The following is a 27,386-nucleotide window of genomic DNA, read 5'->3' on the forward strand; positions in this document are numbered from 1 at the left end:
CCGGAATCAAGAAAAACCTCAGTTTTCCGAGGTTTTTCGATTCCTGATTGTATGCCCCTTTTGCTGACGTGTTGGACATGGAACATTACTCAGGAATCATCGATTACCTAAACCAAACAGGGTTTTTGTTGATAACCTTGGATGGATAACCAAGGTTATCAAAGATAACCCCCAACCAAACACACCCTAATTGTAATTTGATAAGCTCCTGTAATACAACACAAGAGAGCTTGTATCAATGAAAAACAACTGCTTGGTTATACCAAAAAGTATAACTCGTGCTAGTCTCACAGAATCAATGATTTTCGAACACATCAATTCGTCTAGTAGGGAAGATTTCAATATATTCATAATTATACATGTAAAGATGCTCACTAGTCGTGATCCAATCACAAATTCTCTCATAATATGAATCGTATTACATACATTCAGTAAATGAATTTAAGATCCAATCAAACACATATAAAATGTGTAAATACCCTAGGTTAGTATTGATGCGATCAATCTAGTTAAGTTAAGTCTATGTTGTTTTGATGTCTTGTTTCTAAGTGTGCAGGAACATAAGAAGTCAAGTGGAAGTCGTGATGAGCTAGAAGGATGATATAGGAAATGAGTCAATATGCTCGATGCATCCAAGGGATAAAAGGATACGAAAGAGTACACTGATAAATGAGAAAGATGCGCTAGGAGCATTCGAGGGACAAGAAGTCAGGGAGGAAGCTTGCTTAAGGAGAAAGTCGTAGTTTGGGTAAGCATAACTTTGGATGACTAGACCATCACCCAAAGAAGTGTGAGAAAGAGTTAACTGATTGTAGGTTAATTGGATGCCCTAAAGGAGCTAGGAGGCGCCCTGAAGAAGCTTAGAGGCACCCTGAAGGAGTTTGGAGGCGCCCTTATGGAGCTTGGAGGTGCCCTTGTGCCTCCGTTGGAGGTGCCCTGGAGCTTCCATTGAACATTAGTTGTCAGACTACCGTTGAGAAGAAGATAAACTTGTATACTCTTAGAGGCGCTATGGATCCCTTTGGAGGCACCTCCAAGCAACGGTAACTTTTTCTAAGAGGCTATAAAAAAACCTCCTGAAGCTAGGAATTAAACGACAATCATTGTATTCACTTTTCTACCTTTTTCTGAACATTCAAAGTCTGTAAGAGTCTACTCCGCCGATACGAAGGAGATTTTTCTTAGTAGAGCTTTCCACAACCTTAGATTAACAACTACCTAAATTGTAACCAAGTAAAAGTTCATTAGCCTTCTTACTTTTAGTTATTGCTTTTATATTAATTATTTGTGCTTAATTAATCTTATATCCTTGTTAAGTTAGAATGCAAAAGATTCTTCTAATTTATTTTCAGAGCTATTCACCCTCCTCTAATCGAGCTACACAGGACCTACAAGTGTTATCATAGCAAGATGCGCTTCAGAAGAACTAACCACTAGATGAAGTATCAAGGAGATGGCTAGAGCAAGCATTCATTCATCAAAGTTCGAGGGAAATTTTGCGATCTGGAAAAAGAAAATGGAGGTATTCTTTAAAACATATTTTAATATATTGCTTACTATTAAATATGGTTTTGTAACACTCATAGATCAACACAGAGCTGAAAAAGAAGAGTACTTGTGGAATAAGGAGTAAACTAAACTGACTTCATGGTAAACGTCAAAACAGAGTTCCATTTGCTAAGCCTTTTTAGCCTTATTTTCGAAAATCAGGAGGATAGATAGCTAGGTATTTTAAACAACACTTTTATAATTACTTGATTAACAACTTTTACAAAAATACATTATGTTATTTAAGTAGATAATCTTTTCCCCATTCAGAGGATAATTTTTCTCCGAAAATCACACACACACATCTATAAAAAAAGAGAGAGAAAGGGGAGACAAAAAAACCCTTAGGGCTCTTAGGTGAAGCCGCCACCCCCTCCCTATTTTCCCCAACCTTGAGGCTTTGAATTTCTGAGGATTTTCAATGGTGTTTGGTGTTCCATCGTCTCCTTTGCAGTCCCGCATCATCCTTGTAGTATGTTTTTCGATCAAGGCAAGTACAAGACCCTTTTTTTTTTTTGCACCTTTCATCCATAATATTGCATGGTTGCATGATCGGTTGTGTTTCCTTCATGTTTCATTTATTTATGATGTTAGTGTGAAGATTTATGATGGAGTCTCATGACAGGACTGCCTGGGCTCATGTGGGTTCAAGTAGGGAGTGATTTGGTCGAGAAACGAGTAAGTTATAATTTTTCTTTAGTGAACATGTTGTTTTTATTATTTTTGTTTGTGAGCAGTGGGCTTGTTGGTTTCGTGTAGGATGTTCCAAGTGGTTTGAGTGGCTCTAGTTGGTCACATAAGATAACCTATCGAGTTACGGTCGTGTGGGTTCAAGTAGGAAGTGATTTGGTTGAGAAACGAGTAAGTTATAATTTTTCTTCGATGAGTATGTTGTTTTTGTTTCTGTTTACGAGCAGTGGGCTTTTTGGTTTCGTGTAGGACATTCCAAGTGGTCTGAGTGACTCTGGTTGGTCACAAAAGATAACCCATCGAGTTAGGGTCATGTGGGTACAAGTAGGGAGTGATTTGGTTGAGAAATTAATAATTATAATTTTTCTTCGGTGCATATGCCATTTTTGTTTCTATGTGCAAGCAATGGGTTTGTTGGTTTCGTGCAGGGCGTTCCAAGTGGTCTGAGTTGCTCTAGTTGGTCACAGAAGATAGTCCATCGAGCTAGGGTCATGTGAGTTCAAGTAGGGAGTGATTGGTCGAGAAACGAATGAGTTACAATTTTCCTTTGGTTTAGTCACTCAGAGTGTGTCTCGTGGGATAAAATTCGTCAGGTTGAGCTTTTAGAGTCTTTAGGGCAGCCACCTGTCATGAACGATATCATGATGATTTTAAGCTCAATTTATGATGTTTAACCGTTTATTTCAAATTACTAATTATTATGATTTTTTATACGAGAAATTTTGTATGAAAGAAAATGACAAGGTTTTTGAGACAAGAAAGTTATTTTTAGGTTAATGTGACTTGATTGTGGTTGATCTATGACGGATATGGGGCCGAGAGACGTCTCGTTTGACCATATCAAACTGACGCATAATGGACTTCGGATAAGTGTCGGGGTGCCTGGTGTTAGCCATTTTGCATGTCACGTGGCACATCAAATTAATTAAAATTAGGAACTCAACTAAATTAAATAAAACTCGTGTAGTAAGGAGTCCCAAGTCGAATTTTTCCAAGGATAACTAGTAGGTGTGTGTGAATTCTAGAATTATTTCACAAATTGACTTCTTACATCCTCAAGCTAACAACAATTAAACATCATTGAATCAAATGAATCAATTACTTTCTCTCAAATTCACCATCACAGTATCAATAAAACTCATAAGCGCAAATTCACTTGAAAAGACTGAAATAATCTTGATTCCCCCATCGCAACCGAATTAAACTATTGAACTCAAGGGCTTAATCACAGTATCAACAAATCATTTGAATAGCACCAAGATTTGCTATCTAAATTACCAAAACTAAACAAACTTGTGACAATTGAACTTTTAATTTAAAACAGGAAATAGATTGCAAACTAAGTTAATAGCTAAGACAAGTATCCAATTGCAGAAATTCAAAGAAAATAGGAAACAAAACTGAGAAATCAAATCTGAATTGCAAAACTAGGTTAGTAGCGGAACATGATTGGGATTTCAGCAAAGAAAATCATATATGAATTGCAGTAACTTGAATCAAAGAAAAAAATGTAAGGAAAAGAAATCAGATCTTCAGATCTGAGCAAATTCGAGCACAATTCAAAGACAAAATCCAAGAAAACAAAAACCTAAATGGCATTCCACAACCAAACCCGAGCTTCAATTCCTCCTCTCTGTTGAAACACAAATGTAGCTCTGGGAATGCCCTTCGGGCAATCACCGGCTAACCACTAAATCCCCAGCACATTCAGGAGAAGTCCGAGGCTATAGGGAATGCCCTAACTAGCTTAGATTCATCTGAAATCACCAGCCGCCGAAGAACAGAGCAAATCTTGCTGAATCCGGAGACGCGAGGTGAAATGAAGATAGATAGCCCTCTGAAGAATCGGGGAACACCCTCAAATCCTCCAGTGAGTATGACAGCAGCTCAAATCGGGGAACGCCCTCAAATCTTGGCTTGGATGAAGCTCGCGGACAACAAGTCAGCAATCGGGGAACGCCCTCAAATCGCTGCTCTGCCCCTTGAATTGCTGGTGGTCGGATCGTAGATAGCTCGCCGGCGACGAAGGAGATTGAATCTTAGCTCTGGATATGGAATGGAAGCATTGACGTCGCTGATGAAGAAGACACAGGAACAGGATAGAATCGTGAACGCCGAGCTCGCAAGATGCTGTAGCTTCTCGAAGCTTTTAAACTCTCCCAAATCTGATCGGACGGTTCAGATTGTTTTAGGCTTGATCAACGGCTGGATTGAACTCAGATTTGGATCAAAACCTCTGGATCTTCATCAATAGACGAGATCTGCTCCTCATTAGGTTGGATGGACCATATTCTTGACGGATGACCCAGATCTCTCCGATCTTCAATGAATGACTACGATTATTCTGAAGCTTGATCGTCTCGTTAAAACTCCGATCCGAGCACGAATTTGGTTCAAATTCATCCAGCCCAAGAGCCCTTGATGCCTACAAAATAACACTTAAATATTAGCATCAAATAAAGCCATAATAAAGTAATTTGTAATTAAGTCCAAAATCGATATAATACATAAAATATGATGTAAATATGAGTTCTATTTATGAAAACTACATCAAATCATGATTGGATGAATGAAAGCAGCGTAGTAAAATCATGATTATCAGTGCCTTACACTTGACAGGTAGTGGACTCCAAATGAGTATTGGGGTGCCCTACGAGCCTAGTACTATGGTTTTATTTAGCTTGATCAAGTGACCTTGAGGTTGAGGAGTCACAGTCTGTGAGTTTAATTTATAGGAAAATCTTTGAGTAAAGTTTATTTTATCCTTTTTATTTCGAAAGAGTGATTATCTTAGTATAAGTATTTCTACTTGCATGCGATTGCATTATTTAGTATTTGTTATCTCTGAGTGTGTACTTGCTGAGTTTTAAACTCACTATATTTGTTTGGTGCCGATGATGCTGAGTTAGACGTCGAGGGGCAGGATTCCTGAGTGGATGGCAACACAGCTTGACACATAACCTAGTGACCTTCATATTTTTTGCAAGTTGGTTTTTATAAGTATGTTTGGAAGTTGGTTGAAAATAATTTTAGTTTGAGTCAAGTTAAAAAGTATTATACAGGGTTGATGTATTTTTTAAGACTGTTGATTTTCTTATGGTTAAATTCAAACATTTGACGGTTGATGATATTTCTATCCAATTCCTATTCCCATGACATTATAATTTTTTTCTTTTCTTTGTTGTGCAAAAGGGTTAGAATGCGAACTCTGGTCTGAGTCGCTGTTTTCACGTGAATAGACATGAGTAAAAAAAATGGTAACTATTTTAAAATTTAAGAGAGAGTTGGGTCATTACAAGAAGATTATGATAGATTGAAAATTGAAAATGACAAATTAAAAGATTAAATAAAAATATTTGAAAAGAATTATGCCTATTCAAATGTTCATAATTTTATGGGGCGTTTGGTTTAGGGGAATAGGAGTGGGAAATGGGAATGAGAATCATTGATTGTCATTGTTAATGTTTAGATTATAGGAATAGGAATACAAATAAGAGAATTAATCCTTGAAATTGGGTAATAACTCATTCTCATGTATCTCTCCTTCAATGAGCTATTACCCTATTTTCATCAATCAAAATATTCCTTTATTCCAAAAATACTCTTGACCTAAAACTAAAATTTTCTCCCTTAATATCAAATATCAAAATTTATTTATTTATTTTTTCTTTCATATCACTTCTCTCTCCTTATTCTCTCTCATCATTTTATCACACACTTTCTCTCTCCTTAATCTCTCATATCACACTCTCTTTCCTTTTTTCTCATTACACTTTCTCTCTCATCATACTTTCTCTCTCCTTAATCTCTTCCATCGCACTCTCTTCTTTCTTTTTTTTCTTATCATACTTTCTCTCTCTCCTCAATCTCTCTCATCACACTCTTTTTTCTCATCACACTTTCTCTCTCCTCAATCTCTCTTGTCACACTTCCTCCTTTTTTTCTCATCATACTTTCTCTCTCCTCAATCTCTCTCATCACACTCACTATTCTCTTTTTTTCTCATCACACTTTTTCTCTCACTATACTTTCTCTCTCCTCAATCTCTTTCATCACAATTTCTCTCCTCATTTTTTCTCATTACATTTTCTCTCTCTTCATTCTCTTTCATCATACTTTCTCTCACATCATATTTTTCTCTCTCATCATGCTCTCTCCTATCATATTCTCTTTTATCATTTTCTCTCATCACGCTTTCTCTCTCTTCATTCTTTCTCATCACATATTCTCTCTCATCATTCTCTTTCATCATATTTTTCTCTCACATTTATCTTTCTCTGACATCTAATTTTTTTTCTTATTTTCCTTTAAGTGGTAAAAAAGGAAATTTTGATTTATTCCGATAGAAAATATGCAACTAATCAAACATTGCTTTTAAGAGTGATATCCATGCTCATACTCATTCCCATTCCGATTCCTATTTCTAGGAAAGAACAAAACGTCCCCTTAGAAATTTTCAAGTGCTTAATTGGTATTTTAGATTTCACAAGAGTCAAATTAAAAAAGTAATAAAAAATATATTCTAAAAAATTATCTTATTAATCCAGTAGACAGAAACTTATTTTGGATTATAAAATCCATCTTGACATGTTAGATTTTTTTAAAAGTTTATTAGAAATTTGAATTATGTTGATTTATTAACATTTTTACAAAATTAATCATTTAGTAGTCTGTCTTTTTATTTTTTTAATCTAATTTTTGTTTTTTATGAAAAATAAAAATATCATACGCTAATAGAAAAATTTTCAAAAATTTTTGGAACCGCATATTATGTTTTATGATTTTTTTTAAAAAATTTAAATTATTTCAAAATTTGATTCTTGAAAGACTTAAATTTTTTGTGATAAAATATTTTTTTATTGATATAAATTATTACAAAAAAATTTATTGTTATATTAATTTTTATAAAAAAATTACCAAATTTTTATTTATATAATTAAAAATTCTTATTTTTTAAATTTTAATTTTTCTATGGATAAACATTACATTTCAAATGCTTAAAACAATTGGTATGATTTTTTTAAGTCTAAAAATATTTTTAATATTAAATTTTCAAAAATATGCATTTCTATCTCAAAATACTTATTTTGATAATAAAAGAAAATAATTTGTTCATAAAATTTTTTATATAAATCCGAAAACTTATCTTTGACTCTGCCTAAATTTTTAAATGTTTTCTAAAAAATTTAAAATAATTTTTAATTTATTTTTGGAAAATCAGAGACTTAATTCTTAAAAATTAATTTATTTGTGAATTAATTTCAATAAAAATCCACAACTTTAAAATATCTGTGTACAACCCCTAGAAGTTTAGGGGGAGGTTTTATTTTAAATTGTCATACTTTTTTTTTAATTTAATTAAATCAGTTTAAATGCAATATTAAATTTTAATTGCATTTTATTGATTTGTTTAACCCTAATCTTTACTCATGTTGGTGTACATTAAAAATAGAGAGATTGTAAGTATCCCAGGTTAGTTTTAATGTGATCAATCAAGTTAAGTTATGCCCTGTGTCATTTTGATACCTTGTGTCTAAGTGTGCATGAACTTAGAAATATAGGAAGTCGAGCGGAAGATGCAACGAGCGAGAAAGGTGGCATAAAAAATAAGTTGGCATCCTCAATGCATTTGAGGGAGGAAAAGCGACGGAAGAGTACCCTAGTGGACAAAAAGGGCGCGCGTAGAGTGTTTGAGGGATAAGAAGTCAAGGAGGAAACCTGCTCGAGGAGAAGGTCGGAGTTGAGTTCAGGTAAACTCAACTCTAAATAACCAGAGCATCACCCAAAGAAGTGCAAAGAAGTGTTAACCGATTGGAAGTTAACTGGATGCCCTAAAGGAGCTTGGAGGTGCCCTGAAGATTTCAATTATTACTTTTATATTAATTATTTGTGCTCAATTATTATTGTATCGTTGCTAAGTTAAAAAGCAAGAGATTCTTCTAATTTATTTTAAGAGTTATTCATCCCCCTCTAGCCGGCCTACATGGAACCTGCAAAATGTGTACTCAAATAGTGAATATTTATTTATCCAATAAATAGTACATTTCATAAGGCGATTGTCTTGCAACACCTCTCAAATATAATATCCCGAAAGGTCGACTCTTAACTTTAACTATTCAAGACAGTTACAATTTATGGTTTTGGAACCATCGATTCACAATTAGTACACAGTTCGCCACGATTCATGGTTCACCATAGTTTAAGATTATTATATTAAAAAAAAATAAAATTGTATATTCTTAAAAAAACAGATTTACACTTATTTAAGTTGTTTACATATCCCCTTAGGGTATAAGAGTGTTAGAAACCAAACAATCTGTTGTCGGAGATTTTAGGGAATTTAGTTGAATTTAAAACTTACACGAAATTTAAATTCAACTTACAGTCGAAATGACCTAAGCGGATAATCTCAGGCTACCAGCAGGGGTTGGGTGGATAATCTCAAGCTGCCAGCAGGGGATGGTTTCCGTAACGCAGCAGAGCTGAGCGACAGGGCAGGTCTGCAGAGCGATAGAGCAGGTCTGCAGAGCGGCAGACCAGAGCGGAAGACCAGGTCTGCAGAGCGGCAGACCAGAGCAGTCGAGCAGGTCAGTAGAGCGACAGACCAGATCTGCAGAGCGGAAGACCAGGTCAGCAGAGCAGGAGACCAGGGTAGGTCTGCAAAGCGGCAGGGCAGGTCTGTAGACCAGAGCTGCAGTGCGGAAGACCAGAGCAACAGGGCAGGTCTGCAGAACGAAACGACAGGGCTGGTCTGCAGAGCGGAAGACCAGATGTTGGTTGTTCCACTTGGGCAAATTTTTACCTCGACCGGTCCGACATTCGTGTGCGCAGGTCGCGCTCGCACACGAGTCAACTTGGTTCAATGCAAATCCGATCCCTGGATTTGCACCCCCCTGCACACCCACGCGTGAGAGAGAGCCTCTCCCCGTGCATTTGTTCATAACCTCAATGTATGTGAATCAATATAAACTAACAAAAGCGCCTTGAAACTCCCAACGTAGAACTAAAGTCCCATTCATAATGAAGCTTCTTCTCTTCCACCTCTTTCTCCATTCACACTTATTCAACAAAGAGAATCAAAGCCGATATAGTTCTCTTACTTTTTTATCCTTTTACCTTATGAAGTGACGTTGTTAATGAGTTATTAGCTAGATTTCTTTTTGTTGTTAATAAAGATTGTGTGGAAATAATGAAATAAACTCTTTATTTATAGAATTTATAGAATAATGAATATTATTTATAGAATTTATAGAATAATGAATATTAAATCATAGTATCAATAAAAAAAAGTAAAATAATCTCAACTGTTAAACAAATTATTTACTTTCTTCTCTTGTAAAAGAAAATTATAGTTAGTTATTAAATAATTAACTAATACATATAAATATTAAAAGTTTGGTGTAGTCTAGTTGAGTATGATACTTTACCTTTTAAGAGAAGATCGAGGTTTAATATCCCACCAATACAATTCTTTTAAATTTATTAAAAATATTCATCTATAAATAAATAAATAAGAAAACACAAATTAACTGACAGTTCACGGTTAATTGGACCATTGAACCGTAATCGGTTCGGCTAGGGGGTTAGTTGGTCACGATTCAAGTCCAACAACCGGGTCAATGGATAACCAACCCATTGACTCAATTTAGGCACGACAACCAAGTCAATGGGGCGCCGACTCGTTGACCTGGTTACAAACTCGAGTCGGGTCTGATTCAGACCTAGCCCGAGGGCAGGTCTACCTTTCCCTCCCCTCCCAAATTATTTACTTCTTTTATTTATTTTCCTTCGCTTTTCTCTTCTATCCTTTGGAGGAAAGTTTTACGCAATTGATTTATTTTCCATTCTTCAATCCACTCTTTGGAGTACACATAGAGCTAGTTTTCGTTTCAATATAAGAATGCTTGTGAGAACATCCACATTAACTTTCTTAAACATAAAATTTACCTTAAATTTTACATTTTATGTAAAAAAAAATCTTTGCATAGTTTACTATATCCATTTCCTAAATTTAGATTTATGAATAATAATTATCTAAATTTAGGGAATGGAATTCATTTCCTAAATATTAAAATATCATTTAATTTGAGAAAGAGAAAAATAAAAGGAATGGATTGAGTAATAAAAAATAGATATTACACAGAGAGAACAAAATAATAAAAAAAGGGACGAGAGAAGAAAATATAAAAAATAAAGATAATGAAAATTTTTGGATAATTGTGTGTAATGAAAAATGATTATCTAATTTTAATAAAGTAGATGATTTATCTTAAATTTTAGAGATATTATAGAGAAATTAATGTGGATACTCTAATCTAATGGATCTCGTTTTGGATTGTCAAGTGTAGCTCAATAATATTTGGGGGCGTGCTGGGTTTGATTTGGACTCAATAAAATTTTATCATTTAAAGTTTTTAAAAAATGTTTAAAAGTAAACATTATCTTATTATTTTATTAAGAATATAGACCCTTTAATAATTAATTTTGATAAAATCTAAAATTAAATTATGTTAATATTTTTTTTTATATTGTAAATAATTTGAAGGCTTAGTAATTTTTTCTATTTATTTTATATAAAAAATATATATTATTATGATTCCCTTTAATTCCATCTTTTAGGATATGTAACACGAAGAATACCTTGGGACTTACAACATTAAAAAACATACTGTTTTTATTTTTTTAATTTAAGATAAATTAATTTTTTTTTATAAGCGAGAGTACGTTGCTATAAGATAAATATTTAATTTATTATTTGATTTTAAAAAAACAAATAATGAAATAAGCTAAAAAAAATAAATAAATTTGAACACATTAACGAGAACGTCGTTAGGTTTAAACCCTAGTCCGTTGCTGCCGTATTGCCTTGTTTCGTTTCACGTCGTCGTTCCTCTTCCCGCTACAGCGATGCCGAAGCATGCGGCGGAGGAGGGCGGTGAAGAAGAGGAGTCATCGCAACCAGCCCTCAGGTTCACACCGGGATCTGACGTGTGCAAGGCTCTCATGGATCGCTACGGCAAGTCCTCCGCCCCGCAGCACCGCCACCTCTGCGCCTCCGCCGCCGCCATCCGTTCAATTCTCCAAGAGGAGGGACTTCCCCTCACCCCTACGCTCTACTTCGCCGCCGTCATCACGGCCATGCGCGATGCCGACGCATCGGACCATGGCGCTGTCGCTACTTTCTCTGCGTTCCTCGCTATCCTTCTCCCGTTCGTGCCTTCCGAGTCCCTTCCACCGTGTAAGACCAAAGACGCCGCCGGTGTTCTTGCTGCTCGCCTTCAGGATTCGGCTACTGAGCTTCCCACTGGGGCTGTGCGGTCAATAGTCAAGTCTCTGGGTGTTTTGGTGCTTCAGATGGATTTGGAGGACTGGTTTTCTTTCAAATTGCCTTTGCAAGTGCTTGTGGCGCTCACTGTCGATAAGCGGCCAAAGGTACCTTTTTTTTCGAGTATTTTAGACGCCTGAGCTAATTTCAGTCCAAGAAACAACTGCTTAATTATTATTCCGCTCCCATTCTTGCAAAAACCTTTATCCAACAGCTGACTTGGAATCCCTCTCTTGCTTTCTCTTACTTTTCCTTCTCCTCAATTCAAACATGGCTTAAGGAGTTTTTATGCAATCATTCCAGATTTTCCAAGTTGATTTCCCAAATTAACTTCTACAGCTATTTTCTATTGTTTGTGGAGTTGAATATGTTTATGCAATCATTCTGAGAGTAGTATGAATTTTATACTTATTCAAAAAGAAAGGTGAATGACAAGAATGCACATTGATATTATCATTAAAATTAAAAAAGGAATTTTGATTTTTCACTAGGTATCTGAAGTGAGTAGCATGTTTCCTAGGAGGTATCATACTGATATAAGTTTGCCTAATGCAAGCAATTTATGATGTTACCATACTCTATTGTTTATAATATCAAATTAGCATGGGCGACACATCTTGTTGCAGCTGTTGATTGGCATGTAGAACTCTCCGAGACAAACGTAACTTGTATGCAATGACTCAACGGTTCACGCAAGGATGATAACTACTGCAGGAGGTTTCTGCAAAATTTAGATTATGCAGAGGAACGGAGGAAGGGAAATAGGCTGTGCCAAAGTTTTGATTTTTTTTGTGTGTGTGTGTTGGGGGGAAGGGGGGGGGGGGGGTGTACTTTGATCAATCTGTGAGTTCTTTCATGGGTACACTATAGACACAGCTCCTCCTTCTCCGCCTAGTTCTCTTTTTTTCCTGCTTACTGTTGGCACTCAGCTGAAACACCACCATTGGCTCCTGATATGTCTTGTTCCGTCTAGGGATTGAAACCCAGCTAGGAATGAGATTTCAATCACCATATTCTACAATTGTGACTTTCATATAAGACGAATTTGGTTTGTATTGGGATTATTTAAACTCAACTGTGTTTGTAATTTAGCTCTTCTATATGTACTCATGCTAATTGGATCCATATATAAGCCACTAAAATGATTTTATGATCACGTTCAGTGATGTTTGAGGGCTCTAGATGGATATTGTAAACAAATGTCAGTTATGTATTAATCATGTAATTAATGTAACTCATGATTAATACATAACTATACTAGTTTGAATTTATATAATCGATGGTCCTTGATATACATTTTGCAAAATAATTGTCCTTTATAGGCGGAGTAAAATTTTAATGTTTATATTGCTGAACTCATCATCCCTCCAGTGATTTTAGATGCTTTCAATTAAGTCTGAAGACATAAATTGAGCTCATGATCAATCATGCTTCATTGCTTGCTTAATTCTGCTTTTTTGCTTGAGTAATATTTGTATATTTTGTCATTTTGATTTTTACATGAATTATTTGTAAGTGACTATTCTTGTTTGCCAAGAGATATGCCTTTTCTTTATGATCTAGGTGCGGAGATCTGCCCAAGTATCTGTTGAGAAGGTATTTGAAGTATTCAAGAGCTTTGGCATCATCAAAAAGGCGAGCAAGGTTATGTTATCTTTGTACAAGAAATACATATCTTTGGCTGCAGAAATGTGTACTACTGAAATGTCTGGTGTGACTGATTTGAAAGAGCTACCCAAAAGTGAACATCCGGAAATCATCCATATGCTTATAGTCCTTAAACTTATTGTCCCGTACCTATCTGAGAAAGTAAGGATGGAGATCTTTTCTGATGCTCAGAGGTTCTTGAGTTGTGCTTCCTCGTCGCTTACAAGACATGTCATTGAACTTATTGATTCTTTAATACAACAAACAGAAGCTAATATTCTTTTGACTGAATCAGACAAAATCATATTTGCTTTTACATCTTATTTATCTTCTACTGAGAAGAATCCTGACGAGACAATAGTTTCTCGATTGAAGTTGTTGAGAAATTTGTTGAACAAGCTCCATACTTTTCAACCCACCATATGGATCAGCAAACTTCCTGTGGTCTTTATGTCAGTTAAAGGTACACTTATTCACAATTGTAATTTCCACTCCTTATTCTGGTTTTGATTTGTAGTTCAATCATGATCTAACATCAAAATTAGATAATTAAGGGTGTGCTGAGGAAGATAGTTATCGCATTTTCTACTTTATAGTTCATATTAAGGGCATTCAAATTTAATTTAATTTAATGTTTTTACCTTTTCCTTGTTCCTTTATTGTGATCGTGTTGAAAGCATCAGCTTCACTTGTTAGCAATTTTGGATCATTATGATATTTGAACTGTTAGTTTTCTGGTAACCCTTTCTTCCATTATACTTATATTATGGATCTTCTCGATCTCTATTATGCTCGGGGTAAATAGCCATAAAATGCATCAATCATTTATGTGCTAATTCACTAGATATTTTTGTTAGTTGAAGATGTTTCTACAATATTTAGCTTCATTTTGTGGTTCAATTGGGATTTATATTTCTCATTGTGATTGATGTAAAACCTTGATCCTTGTATAAGTGATTAGACTAGTTTCAATTTGGATTAAAATTTCAGTATGTGGTAAACCTCTGCCCAATGTGAATCATGATATATAGATTGATAAAGTATCATTCAAGTTCAAGAGGGGCCCGCTTAGTGGATACTGACTTGTAAAGATAATTGGGGTACATGGTGGGTGCATGCTTGTACCTTAAAAGTTGGGCGGAGTTTCTTTCTCATTTTTCACTGGGTTGCTTTCAAAACTCCAGTTTTTCCTGCCTTTTTGTGGTATATAATCATGATGATTTAATTGAATGCCTATTCGAGTATGATACTATGGAAAGCAATATTTTATTTCTGTTTCATTAAAAGGTATTTAATAATACTTCATCATGATGCAATATAAGTAATGCAAAACATTATATTGGCAATCTTGCCCATCGGTTATACTCTTGATTATATTATTCATTGTTCATACTTGATAACTAATTACCCCTCTCAGGGTTTCTAAAGTCAAATTTATTGACTATTGCATGTGTCTTAAATTTTAAGGGCTGGGTCATCTCTTGTCTTAATATAGAAAAGTCTCTTATACACCATTGGATCTTTTTAATTCTGATTTGCATGTTCACAATTTTAGTATTCATAGCTCATAGCACTGAATTACCCACCGACAATCACCTAAAGTCAAATTTATTGACTATCACTTTTTATTATAAACATTAATCGTTCGGCAAAAATCTCATATAAACCATTCTCTTTTTTATCCTGATTTGCATGCACATAGTATTGGTGAGGTTTCATTGTATACTTGCTTAATCAACTTTCTATGGATTTTTTGTCTATATATAACTTTTGCAGGAAGTTCCTTTTTTTTTCTCTTAAACTTATTTTCAATCCTTTTTGGAGCCTTTGCAGGATATCTGGATGCTGATGACGATATATCAGAAGTTGTTGCTGAAATCTTGAAAGACTTGATTAATGTTCAGATTGATTTAAGCCTTTCACTGCCTATTGCAAACCAATCATGTGATAATATTGAACATAGCAATTATCAAAAAAAGAAAAGAATTGAACATAGCAGCCCTGAGATAAGTGCAATTGTAAATATCATTTCAAGCATAAAAAGTTTGCTTGATGCTTGCACTTCTCCCACTGGACATATGCTTGGTGTAATTTCAGTTTTCTTTCTTAAACTTGGTATGTTCTTTTATTGATTTTCCCCAACACTTTCATTCAAATTCATGGCTCCTGCTTTTGACTACAAATTAATCGGTTAAAGTTTATTCATTTATATTTCCTTCTGACTACTGATAATAATTTTCAACACACGTAAATTAAACTGTTCATGATTATATGCAGACATTGTACTCTATATTCATTTTGACCCTATGTTGTTTGTATCACATGCATTACAATGATTTTCCTTCCATTTTAACTGATAATGCATAAATAGATAATTGTGTCAAACAATATTCATGCTAATTGTTTTCCATGATTCACTATAGGTAAGATGTCAAACCTATTTATGACGGATATATTGCTTAAATTATCACGGTATGCAAGGAAAGCTGATGCAAACTCACCTTCAATGGAATCTGTAAGTTCAAATGATGCTTCCCTAAATTCAATATTAAGTTTCAAATTGCTGCTTCAGACAAACAATTTCCTTTTTAAAGTATATTCTCTTTTCATTCAGGCAGCCACTAGTAAACATGTTAGTTTTCATTTTTTGATGTTGAAAAATAGATGTGAGATGTATGCATATTCATGTTTATCTTTACCCGTAAACAGGTCATCTTATAAGAAGTCTTAATGCACGGGTGTTTCCCCTTGGTTAAGATAGATATTAAACATCTTTGATGGTATGGTTTTGATATTAGCATTTCATGAATTTGAATCATATATGATTATTGTTTACATTGAAACCCTGGGCTAGATGTTTCAGGGCAGTAAGCACATTATATCAAACAATCATCTAGTCACTCCACTTCATTGTATTTCATGTGATAATTTAACACCCATGCAAAGGGCCACTGTGCTGGGTGAAGGCTCCCATGATTTACCTTTCTTCCGCATGGGGTAGTCCTGGATGGGCGCCCGGGGTGAGGGTTATCACCTTTGCTGCAATGTGATAATTTAGCAGATTGCATGACACCTTTGATTGAATGACCTAGATGTTGTGAACTGCAAGAATTTTACAGATCAGATTGATGGAAAATTAATTTAACAAAGTTAAGACCGGTGGATCATTTGATTTACGCTGAAGTTACAGAAACTTCTATTCTTTTTTAGCAATTTTTGTTTTTTGCTTTTTTACTGTTGGTAGGTCATGTGTAGCTTAATTTAATAGAACCAGAAACTTCCAGAGTTAATAAATCTCAAGGGGTACTGAAAAAATTTAGCGGAAAAAGGAAAATTAATGTCATGCATTCATGGGTGCACTTTTTCTAGGCACCCTCTTTTGGTGGAGCCAGAAGCCTCCATGATTGGTACGGGAAGCACTTTTGAATTTAACTAGGTCAACACTCTCTTTCTGTTAGAAACTAATCATGCTTATTTTCGCATTTAAAGTTATTTTGAATTGACTTGAATAATGATGTCAAAAATCATCTCAGAAAATAGACCAACAAGCCAAGTTTCAACTTATATCATGAATCAGAGATATAAGCAAATCATAATTCTTGAATCAACAACGCAAATCATAAATCAAGTAATCTAGATTCAAATTAATAACGATAACTCAAGTTATAAAGCACAAATCATCAACTCATCTCCTGGCCAAAATACAGATTATCAACAAATAACTTACACAGATTCAATCAACTCACATATCATCTATGGACCAAGAAATCAATCATTAAAGAATTTAACAAAACATGAAACTCATGGATAAGTCCAATATTGACAGCAAAAGAATGCAGATTCATATTCAAATGATCGCCATCACTGCATAAAAATAATGCTCACCATCTAGCTTTCAAATGCTCGTCTTTCGCTTTGACTCATCCAATCATCCGCAGAAATACAAAGTATTATGTTTTTCAACAAGAGGCAAACACTAGAGGCTCACAGTATTTCAAGGCTCTATACTTTGTGACAGTTACTGCTGCAGGCAGTTCTGATGAATAAGAGCTCGCATGCTCCTACTTGCTATGAACACATTGACTACAGTACTGAATTTTCTAGTTGTAGCTGAACACACTAATCAAATTGACAGGCACAAGACACAAGCTCATATCCATCAATGTTTATTAAACACTGTCAGTTAATGCCAAAATGAGAGTTTGTCAAGGAATCAACCAACACCTCCACAAGTCAAGATGACGCCTTGTTCACACAATTTCACATGACTAAGGAATGCACCTCAGCAATTATTTGATGCCTCAACCATTCAAACAAAATAGTTATGACTTATGAGATCAATCAACAAGCAATGCTTTACAGGATAAAAGTAAAACATTAACTCACGTCCCAAATATCTCAAGATTCATAGGACATTACCTCTTCCTAATGAAGCAACAGGTCTTCTTTCTCAAGCCACCCTGGTAGTGCTGCTGTTTCAAAGAGCAAGAAATGGAGCTTTGTTGGTGGTTTTGCCAGTAGTTCATCTGTTTCAAAGCTTGTGTTGATGATCTTCAGAACAGTTTGGTATTGCCTGTTTTGTGCAATACAGATTGCAGATTTTGATATATGCACTTGTCCAAAACTGTGCACATTTTGTACTCCTTTTTTTTCTCTCATATCGTCTCTGATGCCGAAAATAATAAGACTTTTTCACATCTCAAATTAATCTGTCGTAATAAGTTTAATTGTAGTTAAGTGGAGATTTGTTTTGAGTTGTTCTTGATTAAAATTTAATCTACAATACTTTAGAATAATTTTCTGCTAATTGTAAGGTCTTGTGTAAATTTCAGCGCCGCTTAATCTGTTTTCTTTATTTTGAATTCAGCTTTGTGAATGTATTGGATCTGCTGTGACTGCTTTAGGTCACGAGGTGTTTATATCAATTCCATTATCTTTCAATGAAAATAAATTTACAATTTCAAATATTTGGATGATACCTATACTAAAGAAAAATATGCGTGGAGCATCATTACAGTTCTTCATGGAACACATATTCCCACTTGTTAAATGTGTGCAACAAGCTTGTGCTGAAGGTATTTACTAAACCTATACTAATTAACTCCAATACTTACACTTCACAATTGTTTTACCTTGCCTTCTGTTTTTATTCTTTAGTCACCAGTACAAGATTACAACAGAGGCTCAAAACATATGTACGCCAATTGTGGGATTTGCTTCCTGCTTTTTGTCACTATCCAACTGATACTTCTGAAAGCTTTGATTCCCTTGCCAAGACACTTCTAGATCTTATAAAAAATGATTCCTCTTTGCATGAAGTCATATCAATAAGCCTGCAGGTACTGCTATTATCGATATTGTTTGATTGCTTGACCTTTTAGCTAATTACTGCCTTTCCTTCACTGTTGTGCTAATGCAGACACTTGTGATGGAGAATTTAGGTGTTCTTCGGGCAAAGCAAGATATGAATCAGCATGCCATGGTGGATAGTCTTGGATTGAAAAGTTCCAACAAGTCACAAAGCTTCGCTATTGAGTATACAAAGGAAACTGCATCGAAAAACATAGAGGCTTTGACATCCAATTCTATGGTTTTGATTCAGACTCTTGCAGATGTTTTCTTTGGTGCTCCTCCTGAAAAGCATGCTGTTCTGAAGGTGTTCAATCCATCTTAACAATACTATTTCTTGGTTTTCAAAGTTTTTGCCAGGAAGACACAATGTTTCATTTATACAGGGATGACTTTTTAAATTCTGTGATCTAATTACTTCTATTGTCTTCAAGTTTGACAGCCTTTTTGTTCTCATTTGGCATTTAATTTTGTGGGAGAAAGAAAATGATAACGGTATTGTTGTTAGGGTAAAGGAGATAGGTAAGCTAGAGGAGGTAGATGGTAACGCGTTCCTAAGTGGCCTGTGAGAACTAATAATCTTGTGTGAGAAATTTATTTATCTATATAACTGAGGGATGACAAGAAAATTATGCTGTCAGAAAAAAAAAGTTATCTTCACATATACTTGTAACTTTATATTTGTTTCTTCATTACAAATCTGTAGTTCTTCTATTTTTTTTTCAAGTTGTGTTTGATATTGAAATAGACTTTAAAATATGTTGCACAGGTTATACGCTCCTTCAGCAGCCTTATGCATTTGTTTCACTTTTTTATAGAGTTATATGCACTGAGTTAGCCTGGGTTTATTTTTTGCAGGATGCGATAGAGTCATTGTCTTCACTTGTCAAGAGTGATGATCTTCATAAATTTTTCCTATCATTGTTGAAAAAGTTTGATCAATTTAATACATTAGAGAAATCTAATAAACTCTGTGAGGATGACACTGAAAATGCTGACAAAAAGGAAGAGAATCAGGAAACAAGTACAACAGAGAAAATCCAAGAAAGGTATTTGTCTATATTTTAATATATTAACAAATTTATCTAACATTTTATTTTTCTTTTCATTTCATTTTTTTTTCAATTTTTTTTTATGTTTGTGAATGAGCATTGAAACTTCTAACAACGAGATGTCATTGATAACATGATTAATGTCAATGGTAGGGATGCTTATGTTTGTAATGAACAATCTAAGGTTATGCCAATTCAATGATTATTGTGGTGGAACTTTGTTTTCATAGCTGAGAACCACCAAATTGAACCATATTGTGCTGGGCTTGAGTTTATATTGGATTATGTAAATGGCTTGAAGGTATGTGTGCTAACACATACGCATGACAGTCTCTTTGGCACTTTATGTGCCATTAATCTCCAAGTGACAGTTATGCTGCAACGTTCATGCTGTTATTTACATAATACAAAAATCATATATATAGAATGGAAACACCAGTGCATCTACAACATACAAATCTGCCTTGAGAGTATACATATTGCATATTGAAAGTGGAAATGTAAATAACTATCCGTATACTTTTCACAGGGCTCAAAACCATTTTGAAATGCATATGTAAACACCAATGACGAAGTAATATCATGTGTTGTACCAGGTAAATGGTGGCATAGAAGTAAATCCATGTATCTATAAATTCTTAAAGTGTGTTGTATCCATAAATCACGGTCTAGCACACCGATCAACTTTCAAAGATATAGAAACTCTTAAGCATTCTCCTCCCACAATCATGGAGGTAAGAGAAAGAAATCAACAAAAAATTGTGTAAATGCTGCAAATATGATTATATCTATGTAAGAGAAATAGAGAATACAACATTGATCAGTTAATCATTGACAACCATAGAAGTATTGCAATGCAGCCAGTGTTCTGGAATTTCAATCGGGCATGAAAGTTTTAAGAAAAACTATATGTTATTTGTTAACGAAGCTAACAATTTATTTCTACAATTTTTTATCATGCAGCTACTAATTTGGAAAGCGTTGTTATTACCGATAAACCTGTTTTTGTTGCAGGTGCTTGGTAGTTAAACTTGTGTCCTCGTTCATTCAAGCCTCTGATGGGGATCTGGTTAACTTGATATTTGATTTTATCAAGTCATCGTTATTGGTATAGTCAAGCAACTTGTCTATTTTGGGCGACAAATTAATAACCTTCTGTGCATAGTGCAGTTTAAATTTATAAATTACCTTTGTTCTCAGGCTACAGATACCACAAATAAAGCAGATGAACTTTTTGCTTTGAGAAAAATTATTGAGGTCAGCAGATATAGTGATGTCAATTGACATTCTTGCATTGGTCTCTCTTTCCTTATTTACCTGCTTGTTTCTCTTTTCATGCAGAAGCATAATTGGTTTTGTGCTGCTCGGACTGATGATTTGATTCATCTACTCCACAGTTTAGAAAACCTTGGAGATTATAAGGCTGAAACATATCGAATATCTTGCTACCATTTATTATTGGTTCACATAATAAAAGTGAGAACTCCTCCAAGACCCTTCTGGTTTTTTGTTTCAATTTGGTTTTTCCATTTAGTATTTTAACTGTTAGTTTTTTTTATTATTTTTTTGCATCATATAAAATTTGAATGAATAATTAGAGACTAGAGTTTATCATATGCTGAAACTGCTGAAACCAGTCCCTATTATACGACCAACTTTTACATTTTGTCATACTTTGCGATGATTTCTGTTCTTATAAGATCGAGTGTACCAAAGACCAATCTTTTGTGGGAAAAAACTTCATATGTCAACTTGTATAATTTTTTTTTGACTTATCAGCTTATCCTCTTTTGTTTTTAAATTCTTTTGCAGATGAATGTGGAGGAAAGTAATGCAAAAGCCTTTCTAATTTTGAATGATATCATACTCATCCTAAAGGTTGTTTACTGTCTTTGCCTCAATCACTTCCTATTTGCCCATTTTTTTATTTCTTGGCTTTAGAGGTTGACATGGTTTTTCCTCATTTTCATTAATATTGGGGAAATGTGATCATGCTTGGTTGGTTTCGCCTCTGTGAATTGAATAACTCTCTACATTGTATTCCTTAACTTTTAGCCTATGGAAAAGGCAATGTTTAATTCTGATATCATATTTTGTAGCATATGAAAAATGGTGTTTTAAAACTGTTAGGATGAGGAACAGTGAGCTTTATTAACAAAATGGTGAACAGTTGTGATATTGATGATTTCTCTTTACTATTTTTTTGTCACAAGATATAGTAGTTCATAAAATTTTTGTCTTAACCAAGCACTTGTTAATTGGAATTATTGATTTATAATATATTGTTATTTACACACTGGGTTTTTTCCATCTGTATATTGATTATTTGATTGTCATATGCCTCATCAGTTACAAGCAATTCAAACAGATTCAAAACATTTCATGACTTCTAGATGAAACTTTTTGCGCTGCAGGAAGTACTATTTACATAAAGCTAGAGTATAATAGATTATAATGTTGAGGGTATATTCTCCAATAATTAGGAGATTCAATAGAGGGTACAGTGCCAGGAAATTACTAAGGGTTTTCAAAGGCGTTCAAAGAAGATAGGTAGATGCTATACTGATAACTTTGTTCAATTAGAACAATTATAGGTAGGAAGCATAGAGGGAGCTCAAAGAAAGATTTCAGTTAATGCAATAAGAAGCAGTTTATGTGGCTTGTTAATACTGAAGGTCTTAAATAGCTCTAATCTCTATTAATGAAAATCATTTATTTAAGCTAACATCATATAGTGTGAAATATGGCTGCTTGTTGTTGCAAAAATACATTGAGCTATTAGTTATTAGTATAGTTGTTTTTAGTCTTTTTCTGGGCTCATTGATTTACATATGTCATGCAGTCAAAGAAAGCATCCAGAAAACTAGCATACGATGTGTTATTGGCAACTAGTAGTAGCCTGAAGGATTGCCATTCTGATAATTCACAATCAGATCTTAGGCGGCTATTTGTCATGGTAAGTTTGCAAACAATAGGTACTCTGTTCTAATGATAATGCTTACATCCAAGATCACTAATGTCTTTTATATTCATTTTGCATGATTGTATAGATCTTAAATAATCCATTATTTCTGGTCAATCTAAATTGTTTGGTTGTCAACTTCTATAAGAATTTTCCTCTGTGGTTCTAGGACATATGATCAGCTCACTACACTGATATAATTTAGACCAGTTGAAAAACCTTGCAAAAGTTCATATTCTTTTACTCGCTGTGTATTAGCCAAGATCACACTTGCATTTTTTTTTAACTATCTTTATTTTGTACAACTTTTTAAAGCACTTCTTTATGAGAAATCATTATAAAGGAGAATTTCTATACTATAATCTGGGTGGGGAGCATGTTTTGATTTTGTAACAAACTGAACAATAATACATCATCTAAAATCTAAAGTCTTCTACTGTAGGAAGTTAAACTTCGAAAATTTAAGCTTATGCTTGTTCCAGCTTTGGATTAATCTGCATCAGTTCTTCCCTGATTACTAGTCATAAATACCCAATAGCTTGGGCTAATAACAGTTTGAAAGTAGTATTTTATATTGAATTAGTTGTGGTGCATGTAGATTCTGGCTCAGCGTGCAAAATGGAATGTCATTTAAGGGTTAACATCTTTATTTTTTTTCTGAGTTCCAAAGCACTTTAGATGGACCGCTTAATTGCATTTCACCATATGGGTCCCATTTCGATCTTTTGCCCTTGGATCATGAGCCAGGCTGTTTACTACAGAATGAATTGAGGATTGTATCTATTGTTTGCTCTTTACTGAACTCTTGCAATTTCACAAGCATAGTAATTCGATCTAGGATCTGCACCATCTAATTATCCGTTTTAAATTATCCATGTGACACTCTTTAAATTGTCCATGCAGTTATTGCATGCATGCCAAAAAAAAATCGGAACTTAACAATATTCAGTCTAGAAAAATTATGTTTATATTCGAGCTTATCAGAAATTAAAGGTCACAGGGAAATTTTATCAAACACTATTAAGAGCTTGTCTTCTTATTGCATGCTCAGTGGCATATAAGAGTAATATCTCGTTACCTTAATACTTTTACATGGTTAATTTAACTCTGCCTGATAAAATTGTTTTCAGGTAATGGGCTATCTCTCTAGTGAATCTACTCACATCATGAGTGGTGCAGTATCTGCTCTTTCATTGCTTATATACAACGATGCTGAGTTTTGTCTGTCTGTGCCGAACCTGATACCTTCTGTTCTGTTCTTGCTTCAAAGCAACTCAAATGAAGTTATTAAAGTAAGTTTTTAGCTTCTTGGTCCCTTGTTTGCTAAATGTTTTTGATCTCTGCTTCTATGCATGACATATACAGGCAGCGTTAGGCTTTGTCAAAGTGTTGGTTTCCTCTGTGAAATTAGAGAACCTTAATAATTTAGTTCCTGATATCCTGAAAGGAATATTGCCATGGTCAGAAGTTACCAAATATCATTTCAGATCAAAGGTATGTTTTCAGTACTATTTTACATATTAAATTTCTTTCTCCTTTGGTGTTGTTATCTGGGTGATTAACAGATTCAGCGTCTCTTCAATGATCACAGGTTGTAGTTATACTTGACATTCTCATCAGGAAGTGTGGTCTTGAGGCAGTTGATCGTAACTCACCCAAAAAATATAAGGTTTTCTTGAAATCCATTCATCAGGTAAATTAGCTGGCATATTAATATCTAGGAAGTCATAATTGTTTTTCAGCTCTTTAATTCTAGCAAGGTGACAATGAATTTTTTAGTATAATTCTGAAAACGTCCATGGATACATTAATAAGACCAGATAACATCCTTTGTCTAGGCTTAGTGCGATCCTCTACTTTTTTCATTTGGGCTTTGGCAGTTTTTTATGATAAAAAAAGAGAATATAGGTAGGGATGATAGTGTAAAGTGGAAGGTATTAGAGGTAGAGAAAGAACAAATTGAACGTTACTAGCGATATCACCTATCATAGAGCTCAATGGACGGAGAAGATTTATAGATGGTTGACTACCAATCTACCATAGATGGTTTATAAGATGAAATGGGATCGTCTGTATTCGATATCATTACTGCATGAAGTGTTAATTGTTTGTGAAAGTAATCTAAAGCTTTTCATAGGGTAATGACTAAATATATTGAAGTAGGCTGTGTTCAAAGTTGTGCATCATCTCATTTTGCGTGTAATTACAGGCCCGTAAGAACAAGAAGAAACATAGCGGTTCAGCTAAAGATGAAGCTAAATCTAATTCGAAAGATCTTGCCTACAAACGGTTTGAACTTTCTCTGCCTTGAGAATCTCTAGATTTTCTTTACTTGATTGTATACTTGCTCATGGTGTGTTGATTTCATTCAGAGGAAAGAAAAGGACTCGTAATGAAATAGAAGAGAAGGGTCCAGGGTTAGGTAGCAAGAGCGAAAGAGGAAGGGAGAAGAAACAAAGGACTAATGCTTACATTGCAAACAGGGCTCAGAAGCCTGTAGATAGAAGTAGACATCGACATGCTCCTGACCGCACGACAATGGACAAGAACAGAACGATTAGTAAGAAAAATTTCAATCAGAAAACAAAGGAAGTTCCTAGAGTACAGGCCAAAAGAAAATCACAAATACGAAGAACAGGATAATGTAGCAGAGGTAGTAGCTCTGTACATCTATCTGTTAGTGTCCATGGACGCAAAGGATGAATCGAACCAAACACAAATGCGACAAAAGGGTGAGTTAGATTTCTCAATCGAAGGGTTGAGACTATGGATGCCATGTCAAGTGCTTTTGGTATAGTTCACTGAAACTATGCCAGTTTTATTATGTTACATTGTTCATGTTGGGTACAAATGTATCGTTCGTGGATCCACCGTATCCATCTCTGAAGAATCAGAAGCATGCCAAATCTGTAACGGAAGCAAGGATTGTAGTGTTTTGGCTCCCAGATGTATAAACTGAATTTAGTTTATTTACTCTGTTTATGTATTCGTTGAATGGATAATTTAAATATTCATTCTTTATAATTTGCACCTTAAAAACATGAAAAGCTAATTATATTTAGTTAATTCTAAAAAATTAACAAACAGTCCCCTTCCATCCTGTTTTCAAAACATCGCTTTAAAGTGCACCGGTGTCAAAATAAGGTGCAAAAGAATGCTGCAATTCCAAGATGAACAAACGAGAACTGTAACAGCATAATAATATGGAACAAGAACTCAAGCTGCATTTTGGCTCAATCCTCGAACTTACAACGTAGTACGTAGTTGAGAACAATAATCATCTAAATGTTCACTTCATTTTCAATAATACCCACCCATAAAGGCTCGGTGTAGGTTGTCTTCAAGTTATTCTGTAGTGCTTGCCATGAAGTTGTTAGGGTTTTGGTTAGCAAGGTAAATTATGCTATGAAGTTGTTTGAAGTGTCAATCGTGAGATGAGTTTCTACACCACAACGGGTTTGTAATCCAGAGCTTTTCTTATGTTCAGCCGAATAGAAGACTCCTTGATGATCAAACATGCACACTCTTCCAGTATACTCTTGATCAATTAACAATCAGATATCTTTAATGGAGAAGAGAGCATTTAGTCCCCCCCAAAAAACAATATTGACTCTGATCCCTCAATGATCAATTTTGCAATAAATTCTGATTTAAAATACTTTCCGACATAAAGTGAAGACTTTAAACGATTAAACATCTCATTACCAGAACTGATGGACCTTGTTTCGTGGTTTGTAAAGTTCTTTGTTAGCACTGCTGACATGAACAACCATTTGCATGCTGCTAATTAGTTCATTGGTTTGTGTTTGCATAAACCTTGTAATTACCGTGAGCAGAAGTTCCGAGTAGATTAATCAAAAGCATCGTAGTGATTTAAAGGTAGCAAGTCAATCAGTTTATCTGTGATTATTGTGAAGAAATCAAATCCTACTAGAGAAAAAGGGCAAAACCGAATAACTGGGTCTCATTGCTAAAGGAATTGCACAAAATAAAAAGAAGTTGAACATCTTTTTGATAATTCATTTATGGCTATTTGGATTACTGTTACTTGTGTCAAGGATATTACTGCCACTTGGACCTTATTTTTAGGAAAACAACTTATAATCTAATCAACTTGTTCATTCTCCAGGAGTTTTAATTCCCAGATCATAGTAATTCATTTATCTAAAACCTGTAAACCCTTCTAGTAGTACACCTGTAGAATATCTTATCTTCTTATATTATCTCCTATTTTATCTCTAGCTTATCTTTATCTCTTGTAAACATATAATTATAATATATGTTCTTGTAATTCATTAGATAATAAGATATAATATAGTTTAGTTATGAGTTTCTTCCTATTTTTAGTGCTTCATGGTATGAGAACAATAAAAGCATTTTTTGAGGAAACTTATTTTTTAGGAGTGAGCAGGATGAATGATTCTAATGTATCTTCAGACGTTGGTCAATCAAACCCCATTCCCACTGCTTTCGATAATTCTTTACCCTTCTAAATCACTAGATTTAAGCTCAATTATCTTCAATAGTCCAGATTTGTCCAATTTATCATTCGAGGGAAGGGCTATTTCAGCTATCTCGATGGTTCTATTCCCAAGCTATCTTGAACCGACCATTCCTTTGCTACTTGGGACATCTAGAACTCCATGGTAATGACATGGATGAGTCTTACACTCGATGTATGACACCATTGCTGAGATTTCTCTCCTCTATCTGACGGTGAAAGCAATATGGGACGCAATTAACTTGGCCTATTCGGATTTGGAGGACTCTTCACAAATGTTTGATCTGTGACATCGTTCCCAAAATCTGCGTC

The 27,386-nt window shown here is 34.5% G+C and overlaps 1 protein-coding gene across 1 annotated transcript; it reads left to right on the forward strand.

Moving 5' to 3' along the window:
• Positions 1-11,078: 11,078 nt before the first annotated feature.
• Positions 11,079-25,609, forward strand: LOC122005888 (RRP12-like protein). Its single transcript, XM_042561130.1, has 18 exons — positions 11,079-11,670; positions 13,127-13,673; positions 15,044-15,325; positions 15,634-15,725; positions 18,078-18,285; positions 18,368-18,549; positions 18,630-18,866; positions 19,418-19,608; positions 20,626-20,719; positions 20,812-20,868; positions 20,953-21,087; positions 21,424-21,489; positions 22,454-22,567; positions 23,704-23,865; positions 23,939-24,067; positions 24,165-24,266; positions 24,783-24,862; positions 24,946-25,609. Exons 1-18 carry the CDS (start codon positions 11,146-11,148, stop codon positions 25,214-25,216), a joined length of 3,474 nt encoding a protein of 1,157 aa, XP_042417064.1. The 5' UTR covers positions 11,079-11,145; the 3' UTR covers positions 25,217-25,609.
• Positions 25,610-27,386: the final 1,777 nt, after the last annotated feature.

The sequence above is a fragment of the Zingiber officinale genome, chromosome 7B, assembly GCF_018446385.1.
Source record: "Zingiber officinale cultivar Zhangliang chromosome 7B, Zo_v1.1, whole genome shotgun sequence".
Classification (NCBI taxonomy): Eukaryota; Viridiplantae; Streptophyta; class Magnoliopsida; order Zingiberales; family Zingiberaceae; genus Zingiber; species Zingiber officinale.

What these genes read in the sequence shown, in the direction of transcription:
- LOC122005888 (XM_042561130.1), top strand. Translation starts at nt 11,146, where the DNA reads ATGCCGAAGCATGCGGCGGAGGAGGGCGGTGAAGAAGAGGAGTCATCG. An exon ending in CTTTGAGAAAAATTATTGAG is followed by an intron (nt 20,869 to 20,952) that starts GTCAGCAGATAT and finishes CTTTTCATGCAG; the next exon opens with AAGCATAATTGGTTTTGTGC. An exon ending in AATATCATTTCAGATCAAAG is followed by an intron (nt 24,068 to 24,164) that starts GTATGTTTTCAG and finishes CAATGATCACAG; the next exon opens with GTTGTAGTTATACTTGACAT.